Source organism: Tachypleus tridentatus, chromosome 1 (genome assembly GCF_004210375.1).
Source record: "Tachypleus tridentatus isolate NWPU-2018 chromosome 1, ASM421037v1, whole genome shotgun sequence".
Taxonomy (NCBI): Eukaryota; Metazoa; Arthropoda; class Merostomata; order Xiphosura; family Limulidae; genus Tachypleus; species Tachypleus tridentatus.
In genome coordinates this window covers 120,935,762-120,953,755 of record NC_134825.1, presented here as the reverse complement: position 1 = coordinate 120,953,755, position 17,994 = coordinate 120,935,762, and the positions used below count along the sequence as shown (strand labels likewise).

General features: G+C 35.1%; 1 protein-coding gene across 1 annotated transcript in view; it reads right to left on the bottom strand.

The window, feature by feature from the left end:
- Window positions 1–2,324: 2,324 nt before the first annotated feature.
- LOC143222506 (nephrin-like) overlaps window positions 2,325–17,994 on the bottom strand; it is a 143,601-nt gene continuing 127,931 nt past the window's right edge. Inside the window, exons 21-23 of the mRNA XM_076449111.1 lie at window positions 16,894–16,982; window positions 5,653–5,882; window positions 2,325–4,252 (exon numbers count right to left, since the gene is read on the bottom strand). Coding sequence (XP_076305226.1) covers window positions 5,655–5,882; window positions 16,894–16,982 — 317 coding nt within the window. The 3' untranslated portion in view covers window positions 2,325–4,252; window positions 5,653–5,654. The remainder of the gene's footprint in view (window positions 4,253–5,652; window positions 5,883–16,893; window positions 16,983–17,994) is intronic.

The following is a 17,994-nucleotide window of genomic DNA, read 5'->3' as shown; positions in this document are numbered from 1 at the left end:
ATTGCTTGTAGACTAATAGTGTTCAGATGTTTAATTAGTTGCGCCAGTTCAATAGGCTGGTGTGTTCGTGATGACGATAAATCCACTTGATGTAAAAATGTATCTCAAGACGGCTGGTATGGGTATTAAAACTGTTATTAAAATAAGGAAGAGAACAATGTTTAGAATGTATCTCAAGACGGCTGGTATGGGTATTAACACTGTTATTAAAATAAGGAAGAGAACAATGTTTAGGTTATCTTCAGGTTAACTATCTTTTCAGGTTAACAGGTGTGTTGTTTAAAGTTACCTCATAGAAAGATTCGAAGCTATAGTTTTTGTCTTTCCAAGTAAAATTATTTAAAAATGTGACTGTGTAAAAGGATCACCGTACTTTCCCAGAACATGTGTCATACTGTTTCACTATTGGTGGAGAATCATAATTAAAAGAGGTCGGCAGAATTACGTTATCCTATCATAACATACGATACAATCGATCTAGTTTCTATTGAACCGGGATAATGTATAATACAGGTCAATTGATCGATTGAAAAGTTCTGAAAAACATATAGACATAGAAGGGTCAAAGTTACACACAAAAAGGACATGTTAGGTGTAGGATAGATTCTGCGCTAGATATCAATATTTCTTAATGATGTCTTCTTATTTTAACCGCTATAAAAATCGACAGCAAATACCTTTGAAAGTTTATTTATTTAAAACTAATAAATTCTCGTTTCTTTTAAGCAAATTGTAAATTCTTCTCACTTCCTACAGTGTTCTAAGGCACTATAGTATTTTAAGGCACTACAGTGTTCTAAGGCACTATAGTGTTCTAAGGAACTACAGTGTCTTAAGATTTGCTTATTTTATTGAATTTTGCGCAAAGCTACACTAGGGCTATCTGCTCTAGCTGTCCTTAATTTAGTAGCGTAAGACTAGATGGAAGGCAGCTTGTCATCACCACCCACCACCAACTCTTGGTCTACTCTTTTTTATATACTTGAAATACTTACATAATTGAAAGTCGAGTGACTTAACCACCAGGCCATGTCGTGCCTATTCAGTATGTGATTCCAGGATACATTCTATAATGCTCTTGTATTTTAAATGTGTAGTACCTAAGGTTTAAGAAATAGTTCTTAAGACACCAGGCCCAACATGTCCAGGTGGTTAGGGACGCTCGACTCGTAATTCGAGGGTCGCAGTTTTTAATCTCCGTCACACCAAACGTGTTCATCCTTTTAGTCGTGGGGGCGATATAATGTGAGATTAAATCACATTATTCGTTGGTAAAGGAGTAGCCAAAGAGTTGGCAGTGGGTGGTGATGATTAGCTGCCTTCCATCTAGTCTTACGCTCCTAAATTAGGGACGGCTAGCGCAGATAGCTCTCGTGTAGCTTTGCGCAAAATTCGAAACAAACCAAACCAAACAATGCTGAATATAAATATTTATTAACCTTGAAATCAGCAGGTTATATTCTTCAAGTTACTTGTAATATATTTGTTGTAAGATATGTTTATATACATTATATTTGTGTGCAACGAAAGATAAATAACATCTATTGATATTACGTGATTTATATATTCGCACCTACAAAATTGGGAACACTAAAGGATTGCACCAAGCTATGGTTTTATCCAAGGACAAGAAATTTGTTTTACGTTAAGTTCTGACAAGATTGTTTGTTTTTTAATTTCGCAAAGAGCTACTCGAGGACTATCTGAGGTAGCCGTCCCTAATTTAGCAGTGTAAGACTAGAGGGAAGGCAGCTAGTCATCACCACCCTCCGTCAACTCTTGGGCTACTCTTTTACCAACAAATAGTGGGATTGACCGTCACATTATAATGCCCCCACGACTGACAGGGTGAGCATGTTTGATGCGACTGGGATTTGAAACCGCGACCCTCAGATTAGGAGTCGAGCACTTTAACCACTTGGCCATACTGACAAGAATTAGTTTTACCTATTGAGTTTAATTGAGAATGCTGGAAGTTAAGTATGTGTTTGGTGCTTTAGAAATGTTTGAATGCATAAAGAAGTATTATAGTGGTCGGCTCGTAATCTGAAGGACACGAGCTCATATACCATTATGGAAAATGGTTGCCTCTTCACGACCAGCCATGACCAACCATGATGGTTAAGGCATTCGATTCATAATACAGGGGTCGTGGGTGCGAATCCCTGCACACCAAACATGCTCGTCTTTACAGCCGTGGAGGCGTTATAATTTGACGGTCAATCCCACTATTCATTAGTAAAAGAGTAGCCCAAAATTTGGCGGTGGGTGGTGATGACTAGCTGCCTTTCCTCTAGTCTTACACTGCTAAATTAGGGACGGCTAGCACAGATAGCCCTTGAGTAGCTTTGTGCAAAATTCCAAAACAAACAAACAAAACAAACACTATTTGTTGTTCCTGTCCACGTCAGCACATTCTGAGGACGTATATCAACATCAGGTATTGATGTTTTCAGTTGTAATTTAGTGCTAATAGAGTCTACCTTTATTCATCTCCACATGTCTTAAGGATAAACATCAGTATTTGGTGTAAATGTTACAATTATCTGTATTATAACAGAGTCTGTCATTCTAGTGCAGAAAATACGACAGTCGATTTTATTACACAATAAACGGTAACAAATATTTTATTGATAAATTTAGTCTAAGGCAAAGTTTACTCATCTTTCAGTTAAAACCAAAAGTGACATTTTAACAGTGACAGGAAGACACTTCTTAATAAATAGTAACGTTATTCTAATGAAAACATAGATACTTATATCGTACGACAATTTTTGGTTAGACCATGTCAAATAGTGCAAATGATTAATAATTCATCCACCAATGTTCTTTGTATTAGGATAATTAGGTTGTTAGACATTCACGCAAGATAAAAGATTCACTTGAGTTGGATACAAATCCAATGAACAACATTAAGTTTCATAAAAAATGAATAAATCCAATTACAACCACTCGTACTGACATCACAATTCAGTAAAATATTTGAAGTAAAAAAAGTAGGTTTAATTTTGTGTATAATTCTGACATCTAATCTATGACATTCACTTTGTAGTTCCCAGTAATAATGAAGATAGTATTTGAATAACACACATCTTTAACGATACCAATCCAATATTTTGCACAGTAACATCTAAGGTGTAATTACACTCGCATGATATCAATATTACTTAAATAACAGAATTTTGTATCTAAAAAAACAAAACAAAAACAGTGGTGAATTATTGTAAATGGTTTCAGTTCTCTTCTGCCAAGTGATGACAAAACAATGATATGAAGGAAGAGCAGATACATCAGGGACTTTTCTCGCTCTGAATAATGTAGTTTCTTAGTTTTTGTGAAGCATTGAAAACCACAGGATGACAAAGTTTGTCGTCTTTGTTAGTATTGTTCGTATAGATTCCTGTTAACCACAACCTTACAATTATAACCATCATTCCAAAGCGTTATGAGCAGCTATAGACGTCTAGGTTTCGTTTAGAGATCTGAAGACCACTCGCTATTGTAGATATTTTAGTCTAGATAAGTGACTTTTCTAATAATAATTCCTTCGTTGAGACAAGACTATACAAACAAACTAAATACGTCTCAACTGTACTTAGCTGATGACGTCAAAGAAATTCCAGTAACCATTGTTTTAACACAATATAATTATTCCATGTCCAATAATAGTTACGGTATATTAATTAGCTGGAATAATCTAAATGTATTCATTCAGTTATCTGAGGCAGTTTGAGTTGTTGCAGATGTCTTATAATCACTGCTCAAAGTTACATCGTCTGGTGTAGTTCCAGATATTGTTAAAATTCTTTTTACGATAAGACAATTTTGGTTGAACAATATCGCAATGAATTGACAATAACAGTTGTTACGAACTATGAACATCTATCCAAGCCTCGTGTGAAGGATCAGAAAACAATAAATAATAAATGTAACATCCTTAGTGTAAACGCTATTTCTCTAAAGTTGCTCTTAGCCAATGAAACTATGGTTTCGATTAAAGGATGATGTTTAGAGCAGTCCAGAAAACGTGATAAAACATTCATGTATTTCTCTACTTTCAGCGCCTCTTTTTTCCTCTGATATCCACCTTTCTGTAGTTCCATACATACGTTTAAGTTCTTTTTAAGATCCAGATGGAAAACAACATGGCCCTCATCAATTTGTGTCATATATCAACACGAAAGTGTTTGCATTTACTTTCTTTACCTCCATTATACGTAGTCCATTCAGGTTAAGCATGTTCTGAGATACACTGAGACACAAAACAAAATAAAGAGTTGAGCATGCTGTTCTTAAAAGAGCCATAAAGTTATAACAATATCAAACAAGTACAAGATACAAACAGAAAGTATACTGGTTAGGGTTAGGTATGCTTACAGTTAAAATGAATTATTTTATTACCTGAAAATAATGTCTATTCCTCGCACGTTTTTGAATAACTGTAAAGTTTTATGAGTATTTGACACAAAAAAAAAAACTCCTGATAAGACGATATAGATTTATAATATTTGCTTTCCAGCTGACTTTTACTCTATATAACAGATATCAAGGACACATGGAAAGCACTGACCTGATAAATTTAGTACAGGTTTTAAACGCAAAGATTTTATACGTATTTACAATACCATTCAAATAAAAATAACCGATACTATTCTTGGGTGTTTAAGATTATTAGATGAACATTATGCCCATAAAGATATAAATGAATTCATTTATTTTACAATGAAAACCAAAAACATACTATTCTATTTAAGAGAAACCCGAACAAGCGTCACAGAAACTTTGTTCGTTCAACATTAATGGTTTCCAATATGTCATGTGGAGATCCTGTTATCTTGAGATTGCTCAGTCAAACGAATTGGTAACTTACACTCGTGATGTAATATTATGATCGAAAATCTTTCTATTACGAGAGATTGGAGGAATAGTACTTTAAGTTACCCCGTTTCGTCTGGTCTGGTTGATGAAACTCTCCTAATAGAAATTTTGCTGGTTCGTTCTCCTATACGCGTAGGATTTTCTGATAAAATTTCAAATCAAACACATCATATAATAGAATCGTTACCTCCTTACGTCAGACATATAAACTTTCTTCAAGTGGAACCAATAAAACAGCCTGGCACTCAAAGAAAGCAGTCGATCGAAGGGTTTCTCTATGAATTTTTTATTCATTTTTGGCGACACCGGTGATCAGTTTTAAACGTTAAAGATTTCAGTTATCGTCTTAACATACGTAAAAAAATTAAATACTTCAGCTATCGTCGTAATATACGCTTCCTGTATTTCGTTATTTTGCAAATTATTGGATCATTTAACGCAGTACTTTCAAAGACGTGATGAACTACCGATAGATTTGTAGCTCATATCATACTTAGAGCAGCTTATAAAGTTTAAGAAATTAAACAAATGTTGACCCTAAAGGAGAATTTGAAGATGTTGACCCTTATTTAACATTACGTTTTTTTTATCCATAGAGAAAAAAAACACGCTAAATTAACAGCACTGCAGTGAGGCACACGTATCACCGACGTTGTGTACTTCATACGGTAACATATATTTGTGAATACGATATTATGTTTTATTTATATATTGGAAAAAGTTACTTTTGTTGGTGGTTTACGAGTGACTAGATAAGCACTTCGTGTCTCTAACCTTCATAGTAAAACAATTTCCCGCGAGTATTCCATGCGGTGGACTATAAATGGCTCGTGCCGGTCTGAAACCTTTGCTATTTCTATAGCTTCAGAGGTGTTTCCTGCTGTATGAAGACTTCCTTCTTTTGAAGATCCGCCATCAAGTGATGATATAGGAGAACCGCCAACGTAACTAAGAATTGTCGAGACATCCTGTACATGTAACACAGGCTTTTTAAAACAGTTTACCTACAAAAAATACCATTACATATAACATGTTAAATAACTGTGAATGAAGTAACGACCATAGCTTATAATACAAGATAAATTTTTGAAAAGTGAGTGTAAAATGTAGTATACTTTTAGAGTGTGTTATATATTAAAGAACTTTACACTCTAAAAAACAAATAGCTAAATAACTTTTCTACCTTGCATTAAGATCGACTTTTCTGCTAAATAGTGTTTCTTTTTGTCATAATCAGAATTACCTGTATTGTTTCTAGAGTGTTTACCTACGATGCCGTTGTAAAAATAACTCCCATATTCCAGCATTTGTGGAGAATTGGGTCTTATAGGTTGGCCTTTGCAGCTAATGGGGTCGGCAAGGCCAGGTGGTTAAGGCGTAATCCGATGGTAGCGGTTTTGAATCCCAGTCGCACCAAACATGCTCGCCCTTTCAGCCGTGGGGGCGTTATAAATTGACGGTCAATCCCACTATTCGTTGGTAAAAGAGTAGCCAATAAGTTGGCGGTGGGTGGTGATGACTAGCTGCCTTCCATCTTGTCTTACACTACTAAACTAGGGGCGGCTAGCGCAGATAGCCCTCGAGTAGCTTTGCGCGAAATTCAAAATAAATCAATCATTTGCATCTAATAACAATAATACCAATAACTAGGTCATTCAGTTAAATTGATTAGCGTGACAAAAATCTCAAAACACCTGGCCTGCATTTATTTGTTTTAATTCTTCAAACTGTTAGAGAGGATAATTATAACATTTAATTATGAGTAATTATTTTGTTTCCTGTTAGCTATTAGTTACTGAACACAGTATATTCATAGTGTCATTATTACACGGCATTTGTTACTTTACACGATTTATTGATATTAACTCTCTATGTTTTTATTATTGTAATAAAATATCTCATTATTTGTCCTCTGTTTATGTTTTAAGTAATTTAAACTCTGATTAGAAGCCAGTTTTACGTAGGAAAAGGCCTAAGAAGCACTGAATGTATTCCAATCTAAAATAGAACCTTACTAACAAGTGATCTATTTTATTATAATGATGTATTTGTTTGCGTATTAAAGAAAGTATTAACAAATTATTTTATGTACTTTTCATTCTAGGTTTTTATATATTATGAAAACTGCAAAAGTGAAACAATTCTGCAAAAAAATATATTTTGAGATAATATTTTCAATAGTTTTCATAAAATATATTTTGTGTTTATGATAATAAAACACATAAAGTCTAAACATGTTAATCGCATGCGTGTTGTTGATCCTGAAAATGTATTAAAGAGAGCGCTGTGATTCAAACAAAGAACTATAAAATTCTGGTTCGATCCCGGCGGTGGATACAGCATATAGCCTACGGTGGCTTTCTGGATAACGAGAAACCCACTTGAAATAAAAATGTATCTCAGAACGGCTGGTATGGGTCTTAACACTTTTATTGATAAGCAGAGAACAACGTTTCGACGTTCCTGGCCCGGCATGTGTTTTAAGCCCTCAACTCGTAATCCGAGGGTCGCGGGTTCGAATCCCCGTCACACCAAGCATGCTCGCCTTTAAGCCGTAGGGTGTTATAACGTTACGGTCAATCCCTCTAGTCTTACGCTACTAAATTAGGAACGGTTAGCGCAGATAGTCTTCGTGTAGCTTTGCGCGAATTTCAAAACAAATCAAAACAAACTCAACTTTTCTAGGTCTTGTTCAGGTTAATAAAAGTGTTAATACTCATACCAACCACTGTGGCTTTGCTCTAAAAAAACAAGCTTAGATACCTGAATAAATTATAACCGTAACCGTTAAAAAGCTGAAACTTATTAAAAATTGTTGCGGTTAAAAAATTAAGTTAAACAAGAGAGGTAACAAAAAAAAACAGTTTTGGTACCGCGTTAGGTTCTGTCAACGATTTAATTACAATGAATATTACACTCAACACTAGAAAACCTATATTAAACTTTAGAAGGCGGATTTTCTATGTACATAAATTAAGTTAATGATAAAATGAGAATAATAACTAATGTATAATAATGAGAGGCAATCTAATAAAAAAAGTGGATTTTCATGTGAAATCACAGGACTATAAAAATCAAACTTCACCAGTTACACTGTGCAAAGGCTTATTAAAGTATAGACTCTTTTTAGGACATAGCAGCATATAACATGGGTGAAAGATAGCTTTCTTATATGATACAGGAACATATAATTGTTTGTTCGTTTGTTTTTCCAAATTTTCCTCAAGCCACGTGAGGGCTACTTGTGCTAGCCGTCCCTAATTTAGCAGTATAATACAAGAGGAACGCAGTCAGTCATCACCACTCACCGCCAACTCTCGAGGTACTTTTTAAAGAATGAATAGTGGAATCGACCATCACATTAGAACTCCCCCACGGCTAAAAGGGCGATCATGTTTGGTGTGACAGAGATTCGAACCCGCTACACTCATATTACGAGTCAAGCGCCCCAACCATCTGGCCATGATGAGCCTGAAACATACAGTCATGTAAAAAGTTAGGACACCCTATGAAAGGTAAAAGTTAGGACACCCTATGAAAGGTAAAAGTTAGGACACCCTATGAAAGCCTGCGTATTTTTGCAACATTTTTGGACACATAGATATTTAATTTCAATTTTAACAGTACTGAAGAAAACTCTTCAAGATCTTCTGTAAATGTAATTCTACAAAAATGCATATTTTAGCTGAGGTAAAAGTTAGGACACCCCCACATTTATTCCCACTTAATATGGCTCAACTCACACACAGGTTTATCACACCAGGTGAACATGATTAGAAGATCGTTACTCAGCATTTTGAATGAGACTTGCCCTATTTAAACCTCAGACATTCAGTTTGGTGTGCTCCTGACTGTTGAAGTGAGAGTGGGCACCATGGTGAGAACAAAAGAGCTGTCTGAGCCTTCAGAAAAAAAATTGTAGCAGCTCATGAGTCTGGTAAGGGATTTAAAAAATTCCAAAAGATTTTGAAATCAGACATTCCACTGTCCGGAAAATAGTCAACAAGTGGAGGGCTTTCTAAACAACTGCCAAGATGCCCAGGTCTGGTCGTCCAAGCAAGTTCACCCCGAGAGCAGACCACAAGATACTAAAAGAGATCTCCAAACACCCTAAAATGTCATCACGGGACCTACAGCAGGCTCTGGCTACTGTTGATGAGAAAGTGCATGTCTCTATAATCAGAAAGAGACTGCACAAGTTTAACTTGTATGGGAGGTGTGCAAGGAGGAAACCTTTGCTCTCTAAGAGAAACATCAAGGCCAGACTGAAGTTTGCCAAAGAGAATGTAGACAAAGACCAGGACTTCTGGAATAATGTTTTTTTAGGCAGGTGAGTCCAAATTTGAATTATTTGGACACCAGAACAGAGAACATGCTTGGTGTAAACCAAATACAGCATTCCAGGAAAAGAACCTCATACAACTGTAAAGCATGGAGGTGGAAATGTCATGGTTTGGGGCTGCTTTGCTGCAGCAGGACCTGGATAGCTCACAATCATAGAATACACCATGCATTCTACTGTGTATCAGAGGGTGCTTGAGGAACATATGAGTACATCTGAAAAAAAATTAAAGCTGAAGCGGAACTGGACCCTACAACACGACAATGACCCAAAAAATACCAGTAAATCCACCAAGAACTGGCTAAAAACTAAGAAATGGAGAGTCCTGGAATGGCCGAGTCAAAGCCCAGATCTTAGTCCCATTGAGATGCTGTGAGGTGACTTGAAACGGGCTGTACATGCAAGAAACCCTTCAAACATCTCACAGCTGGAAGAATTCTGCATTGAGAAGTGGAGCAAACTTTCTTCAGACCAATGTCAGAGACTGGTAGATGGCTACAAGAAGCGTCTCACTGCAGTTATTTCAGCCAAAGGGGGTAACACTAGCTATTAGGGGTAGGGTGTCCTAACTTTTTCCTCAGTTAGAATATGCATTTTTGTAGAATTACATTTACAGAAGATCTTGAAAAGTATTTTCTTCAGTTTCAATTGATTAGTTATATTCCTATAATCTCTCAGTAATGTTAAAATTGAGATTAAATATTTATATATCCAAAAATGTTAAAAAAATACACAGGCTTTCATAGGGTGTCCTAACTTTTTCACATGACTGTATAACACGAGTATATTTTTCCATCATTACAGTTTCAACTGATTTTAGTTTACAGTTTAAAAGCCTCCATCCTTCAACAGGAAGTAACACACAGTTCTCGTATGGTCCGTTGTTTAGTTATAATCAAATGTCCTTCATTTTTGTTATTTTTTATTTATTTTTCTTTCGGCCTGTTTCTACGATATGCCCTCCAGTGGCACAGTGGCATGTCTGCGGACTTATACACTAAAAACCGGGTTTCGATACCCGTGATGGGCAGAGTACAGATAGCCCATTGTGTAGCTTTGTGCTTAATTCAAAACAAACAAATAAACAGTTTCTACGATATAACAAATTAATATATATCTCGTCGGGTCGTCACCTTGTCGTGGCGAGAGAGCATGCCCATCACAGTGAACCTGAGAGTGATGCCGTCGGGAGTCTTGCGCTCATGGTGGGGTCATCCATGACGGCAAGGTCGAGGGTGAGGTTCCTGACAAAGAACGATCCAACCCCCCAGTTCCAAACGGCCAGTCTTAACGAAAGGAGGACCATAACTGAAATCCTCAACGACAGGAAGGGAGGACGAGGCCTGCAGCAGTTCATCAAGTTCCAATCGTCTTTGTTTCCTTTCCATTGGACTCAACTTGTTGACTGTCAAGGACCGCGTGTCTGCTGGTCTGCAACATCAGTTACACTTAAATCAGCGTATTCCAAGTTTAACAAGGACAGAAGAAGAGGTTCAAGGATGGCCTGAAGACAATACTCAAGAGCTGCACCTGAAGATCCCTTAACCATCAGGAAGCAGAATTCTTTGAGTCGTCAAGAAAACATTTTGGAGAAAAGCGAGACTAGAGAAAACAGCGCCATTTACTTCTGAAACCTTTCCTTCCCTCTGAACTGGTTTACCCTCACTGCCAGAAGACCTGTGCAGCAAGGACTAGCTTCATCAGCCATCTCCAAACCCATGTATGAACTTGGAGGACCATCATCCTCGACCTCGAGGGATTCCCACGACAACGATATATATATATATATATATATATATATATTGTTCTATAATAACCTTGCGTTTCAATGACATCTTGATAAAGTACATCTGCTCTTTCACTTTATATATATATATATATGTGTGTGTGTGTATATATATATATATATATAATGTAGATTTCTTTTATTTCATATTTTGGTAGAACTAACCTACCCTATTTCACCGAGAGTTTTAATCAATAACGTTTTTCTTTATTAAGCCTTAATATTACGTAAAACTGGGGTATAAAACAATCATTCTTACTAAATTTACGTTGAATACTCCTCTTAAGTCACATACAAACCAATATCCAATACACTTTTAAGTCACACGGAAACCAACATACAAAACACTTAGATTAGTTACAACCAAATTTTACGTGAGTACGTGAATGTATTCATGATGTTAGTGCACGTTTCTACTTGCGTAGCGAAGAGTAAATAATACGTTGATGGTGTTATTATTACCTCATATATTTTGTCGTCTAAACTGAGGTTGAAATTTGTCTTAAAACAGACACCAATACCTAAGGAAAGGAAGTTATTTGTCAACATAAATTAGAAGATAGAAAATTATGAGTAACCAACTTGTCTTAAATTAAATGATTGATAGAGCTTTTGATTTCAAAATATTTACTTTGGAAAAGTGAATCTAACCCTTGGTTTGAAACACGGTGAATCTCTCATAATATTCATCGAATACTTGTATAATCACTTTAGTAACCGTACACAAACCCAAGTGGATGTTCAAAGCCTCTAATTTATTAGCTAAGCCATAAAGATTATTTACGAAGAGTGTAACTTCAGGCTTCCCCTCCCCCGATTATCGAATATTATTATATCTCCTCACTAATTTAGATTCATTAATACTTTACTTGGAACTCAGTCGAACACTGTTCACTGCAATATATACGATGTATTATTATTGTTTATTTTATCCTTATTATTCTAATATCGAAATATCTATTTAATAATATTAAAACTAAGTAAAAGCTGAAACAAGAATATAAACTAGTTGCTCAGAAACAAAAGTAATTGTAACTATTTTATATATAATACTTTGTATAAGCTTTGTGTCGCTTAGCCTAAACCTTTGCACTCTAGTCACAATGTATAAGCTTTGTATCGCTTATCCTAAACCTTTGCACTCTAGTCACAATGTATAAGCTTTGTATCGCTTATCCTAAACCTTTGAACTCTAGTCACAATGTATAAGCTTTGTATCGCTTATCCTAAACCTTTGAACTCTAGTCACAATGTATAAGCTTTGTATCACTTAGCCTAAAACTTTGAACTCTAGTCACAATGTATAAGCTTTGTATCGCTTAGCCTAAAACTTTGAACTCTAGTCACAATGTATAAGCTTTGTATCGCTTAGCCTAAACCTTTGAACTCTAGTCACAATGTATAAGCTTTGTATCGCTTAGCCTAAACCTTTGAACTCTAGTCACAACATAACAGTGCCAATTTCGTAATGTAAAAGATAAACACAAAATCAGTTTCACGAGACAGTGAAATTCAGTTCCCTTCTTTCAGTTAATTTGTCTTAGTAAAAAAAGCGTCAAAGCTTTGAACCCAAAAAATTCTGTTTCAGTTCATTTAATACGTGTGTTGTGTTTTTTTAGGGACATATTTGTAACAAGACAAATATTTCTATATAGGTGAGGAGAAGAAACACAAATCTTTCTGTTAGATAGAGTTTACGTATAACAAGGATGAACTTTGAAGCCGATTGTGTGTTATAAGAGTGACCGTGAAACCTGCTGTTCGGTCTGAACCGGAGTAGCCCAAGAGTCGGAGGTTGGTGATGCTGGCTGAATGGTTCAACTAGCAAATATATGTACAAATAACACACCACCACGTACTGTTAAATATATCGATTTTTAAACTTAGAAGAAAACTGAGCTGAAAGTCCACAAAAACAACAACATAATAGCGACGTTCCATTAAAGAAACCTGTTTATCATATATTCACTACAGTTAGATATATCTGAGATAACCAAACTTTTAAGAAACTAAATAATGCAGCCAGATAATTATAGATCTTGTACTAGAACTGTCATTACAGTCTTTAATCACTTTGTTACATTTCGTAGTTCTCTGTATAAGTTGTTGGACAGACAGCTGTTTGCGAAGTCTCATGAGCATTATTTTCTACCTCGGAATCATTTTTATTTATAGATTGCAATGAGATTAAATAACTTCTGATTATCTTTGATGAATTGTGCTACTAGAAATATTCGACACATTCCTAGTAAAATAAGTTTAACATAAAAGGGAAAGTTTGGGAATCTGGATTATTAATCTCGGTGTCTCATAAAATATATCAGATTAGATATATACAGCAAGCCTTTATGTTAATTTTATAATAACGGCTGAATCTATTGTATTAGCCAAACTTGATTCTTTATAAATGAGCCCTTTATCCAAGCTCGTAGTAAAGTATCAAGGACAATATAAAGATAACAATCATTTAGTACTTCCAATAAACAGTAATCTATCTATATTAATTATAACAAATAAATTAATCAAAATGACTATAAACATCAGTCTGAATAATTCTGTTTAATAAACTAACCAATGAGGGTTAGTAAGTTATTTTAAAAGTGTTTTTGAGTCATTAAATTTGACATTATTTGGCTTTTCGTAGACAATATGATTCCATCGAAACTTTAACTCTTTTTGGAAAGTGCTTATAACAGCAGAGGCCCCGACATGGCCTGGTGGGTTAAGGCGTTCGACTCGTAATCTACGGATCACGGGTTCGAATCCCCGTCGCACTAAACATGCTCGTCCTTTCAACAGCAAAGTCATTATAATGTGACGGTCAATCCTAACGGTCAATTTTAAATTAAATCATAATTAATTTAAATACGTCAACTGACATGAATAATACCATCTTAATTTCGTAAAATAATCAAAACCAAAGGGCCCGGCATGGCCAAGTGTGTTAAGGCGTGCGACTCGTACTCTGAAGATCGTGGATTCACCTCCCAGTCGCGCCAAAGATGCTCGCCCTTTCAGCCGTGGAGGCGTTATAATTTGACGGTCAATCCCACTATTCGTTGGTAAAAGAGTAGACCAAGAGTTGGCGGTGGGTGGTGATGATTAACTGCTTTCCCTCTAGGCTTACACTACTAAATTAGGGACGGTTAGCGCAGATAGCCCTCGTGTAGTTTTTCGCGAAATTCGAAACAAACCAAACATAAATACTCCTATCGTTTACTCTTCAAATACTCAGTTCCGAATGCACGAGACATGAAAATGTATATAAATAATCACATATTGTGTGTCCTTAAAGCTGAGGTAAATCAGTACATTACTGAAATTATATTTAGCTAATTAAAATTTGTAATGAACTTTCGTGTTTATTTAAACTGCATCATGACCTACCGGTGCTGTGCTCACAACGATTTTATCATTCATTTTACTGACGATCCCTGGGGTGTAGCAGGCATGAAGTGAAAGAAGAACCTAAGTTAGCCACAAGCCAACTTTTCTATATTTAAATATATTTTTCTTACAGTAACCCTTGAAATAACAAAACGAGCACAGGTTTTGTTTTGCAACGTGTGGATTGTAGAATGTGAAACGTAAAGACAAGAACTCGTGTGACACATTAGATTCCCCAGGGAAATATATTTTAATAAAGTCTATTCATTTCTCAAGTGTAACTAGATCACATAAGTACTTAAGTGTAAAACCTTGATCAGCTGTAATAAGCCTAGTTCATAAAGATTGACAGTCGAATTACAAGAACAGAATATTTCATTTATTCGCTATGTCAGCTTGCTATTTAGTTACAGTACTTGGATTCATCGATTAGTAATAGGAGTAACGTGTTCTCAGTTGGAATCCATTCATCATGTTGCAATCCCTAATTGTAGTGCCGAGAAATGGTGAAATGTGAATACATTTTAGATTATATTCAAATTTCTATTATAGATGTCGTGAAAAAAAAATTCATTCTGAAGACCTCGCCTTAAACACTTTTATCAATATCTCAGAATAGGTCCAAAATATTAAAAAAAAAATAATAACAGTTTTCTAATATACTTACTTCCCCATAATATTTTATCGTACTAATGTTTCTTCACCTAAAAGAAAGTGGACATATTAGTATTTTACGTTTCATATAAAATAATTCAACAGCAGTTTAATTCTGCATTGTATTTACCCTGCGCACTGATTGGCCACATCACGAGAAAGACAAAACTAAACTTCCATGTGATTGGTTAATCTCACAGATGCGGAAATCTCTTTACGTTATGACAAGTTTTCAAGACAAACGATCAAATTGATTCGATTGATGTTTGCTGTAATCTATAAAACAGAAAAAGAACATTCTACGAATAATACCTAAAATGAATGCACGCGTGTATATTTATACACAGACTTTAGATATGTATATTAATTTATTGATAAAGACAAGAGCAGTTATTACGTCTCTTACCTCTGTTGTGAAGTGATTATAAAGATAAAACAGCGATAAAATAAAGAAATATATTTATTTTGGCAATTCGACTAAGTAATAGTTAAATAAATAACGTAATTAATTATTATGTTTCGAAAGTATATAGAACATGAAGTTCAACAAGTATAACATATCGTTAACGGATTTTTATTTCTTATTGGGTTATTTTAGCGAAACTGCCATACGCAAACTAAATAGTCGATTCATTTAACCAAAACGCTCCTACAATTAAACTGAAAACACCTGTATTCACGCTCTGTACTTTAATGTCTCAGGGTTTTTTCAGTTGTGTTTTTATGTCTCATTACCTCTTTAATTCTAACACGTAGGTTTTGTTTCCAGTTATAAAACGTGTGTAACTGTTAACGTGTAAACTACACAGTATAAACTGATTTCATTTTGTACCATGTTGATAGAAAATTAGCATTCTATTTCAAACATCCGGACCTCTGAAGCCTATCCATTATTATTCTTTAGTATTATCTAATATCTATTTTCTTGAAACAAATCTAGAATAATCAAAAGTTTGTGGTAAAACAAAAGTTTACAGCAGTATTACAAATCATCTGTCATGTTGTATATCCAGGTTGGAACTAACCTCATCTTTAACCTGCACTGCTTAAACTAAGCTTTAAACTACGTGACATAAGCTGGACGACTCTGAAAACTGTCTTTTTAACACCTTCTCTCATTTTACAGTAGCTGAATACGAAAATACAACAGCATTCAGACACGTATATGTTCATTTTCGTTAGTAGATGGAATCAATTATGTAACAATTAGAACTGAACACGTTTAGATCTAAACAATGGATTAAGATTTAAATATAGAACTGACACGTTTGTTTGTTTGTTTTCTTTTAATTTTACACAAAGCCACACGAGGGCTATCTGCGCTAGCCGTCTCTAATTTACCAGTGTAAGACCAGAGGGAAGGCGGCTAGTCATCACCACCCACCGCCAACACTTGGGCTACTCTTTTACCAATAAATAATGGGACTGACAGTAACATTATAACGCCCCCACGGCCGAAAGGGCAAGCATGTTTGATACAACGGGGATTCGAATCCGCGACCCTCAGATTACGAGTCGATTGCCTTAACCACCTGGCCATGTCGGGGCATTATTTTAGGACAAATTATTACAAGTACTTCTTATAGGTTAAGTGAACAGTACTATATTATTCACTTTTGAGCCAGTGATACTAAGTAATTGTTAGTAACAAGGTGAGTGGAAACCTCAGTGAAAGGGAAATTATTTTGAATTTCTAGAAAAGTAATACATAATAAAGAATATTCTTTATATTTCAACATAATTGTAAAAAAGAACATGGTGTAACTATATGTTTTCATAAAGTATTTTTATAGTATACAACAACTTTGTTCAATAATAACGAAATAGATTACAAATCATATCTTACTTTATTTGAACCTCTTTTAAGTAAGTCAGGACAATCATATCTTTCTTCCAGAGGAACACCATCTTTTAGCCTGCGGATTTCTTCGTCTCCTAAAACATAGATAAATGATCTATCTAAGAATCCACACCACTTTAGGATCAGTTTTTATTTGAACCCATCCAGTACAATGTGCAATAAAGTATTGGATTCAAAGAGATCATCCTTAAGATTAGGCGTTAGTTACTAAAGTTTCCTTTTATGATCAACAGCAATGATCAATATATAGTAGAGGAAAAACACTGCAAAAATAATGGTAGGTTTATATCTATAGAAATCTCCTTTCGACAGTATTCTACACATACGAGAAAATGTTACCTAAAATGTGAACTATAGTTCTTTCACTGTCTTCAGGTACAAACGAATTATATAAGTTATTCTCTCGACGAAACTGAAGGTCTAGTGAGATACTAATTTACTATCTAAACGAAATTGAAAGCCTAGTGAAATACTAACTTACTATCTCGACGAAACTGAAGGCCTAGTGAGATACTAACTTACTATCTCGACGAAACTGAAGGCCTAGTGAGATACTAACTTATTACAAAACAATACTTACGTTAGTAAACATGACATTATTTTCTTCTATAAAATGACAAAATATGTTTGTTAAAAGAATATTATTCCTGTCCTTTCGTTCAGACAACAAAACATTAACAACAATAAATCAAAGAAGTAATGTAGACAGCAGTGGGATTCATTTGTACTAACACAGTGGTTTGAGAATTCACTATAGCAACAGTGTTCTCGGGAGTAATATGTCGCTGAAGTGTAATTCGTTTCGGCTGTTTATAGATTAACCTGTTTTAGTGCCGTAGACGAGATAACTCGTACAGACCGATCGATAACACAGTGCCACGGACAAGTTAATTCGTTCTCAATAATACCTAATTTCAACGATAGATGTCAGAACCATACATACATTTGACCTACTTACAAATTATTTCACTTTCGATCCAAAATGGCGTCACGAAAAAAGTTACAAAATGAAGAAGCATTAGAGCTGTATTTTAGCAGATGAAATACTTGGCAGTCAAGAGGTTAATATATTTCTCTCAAAGATAT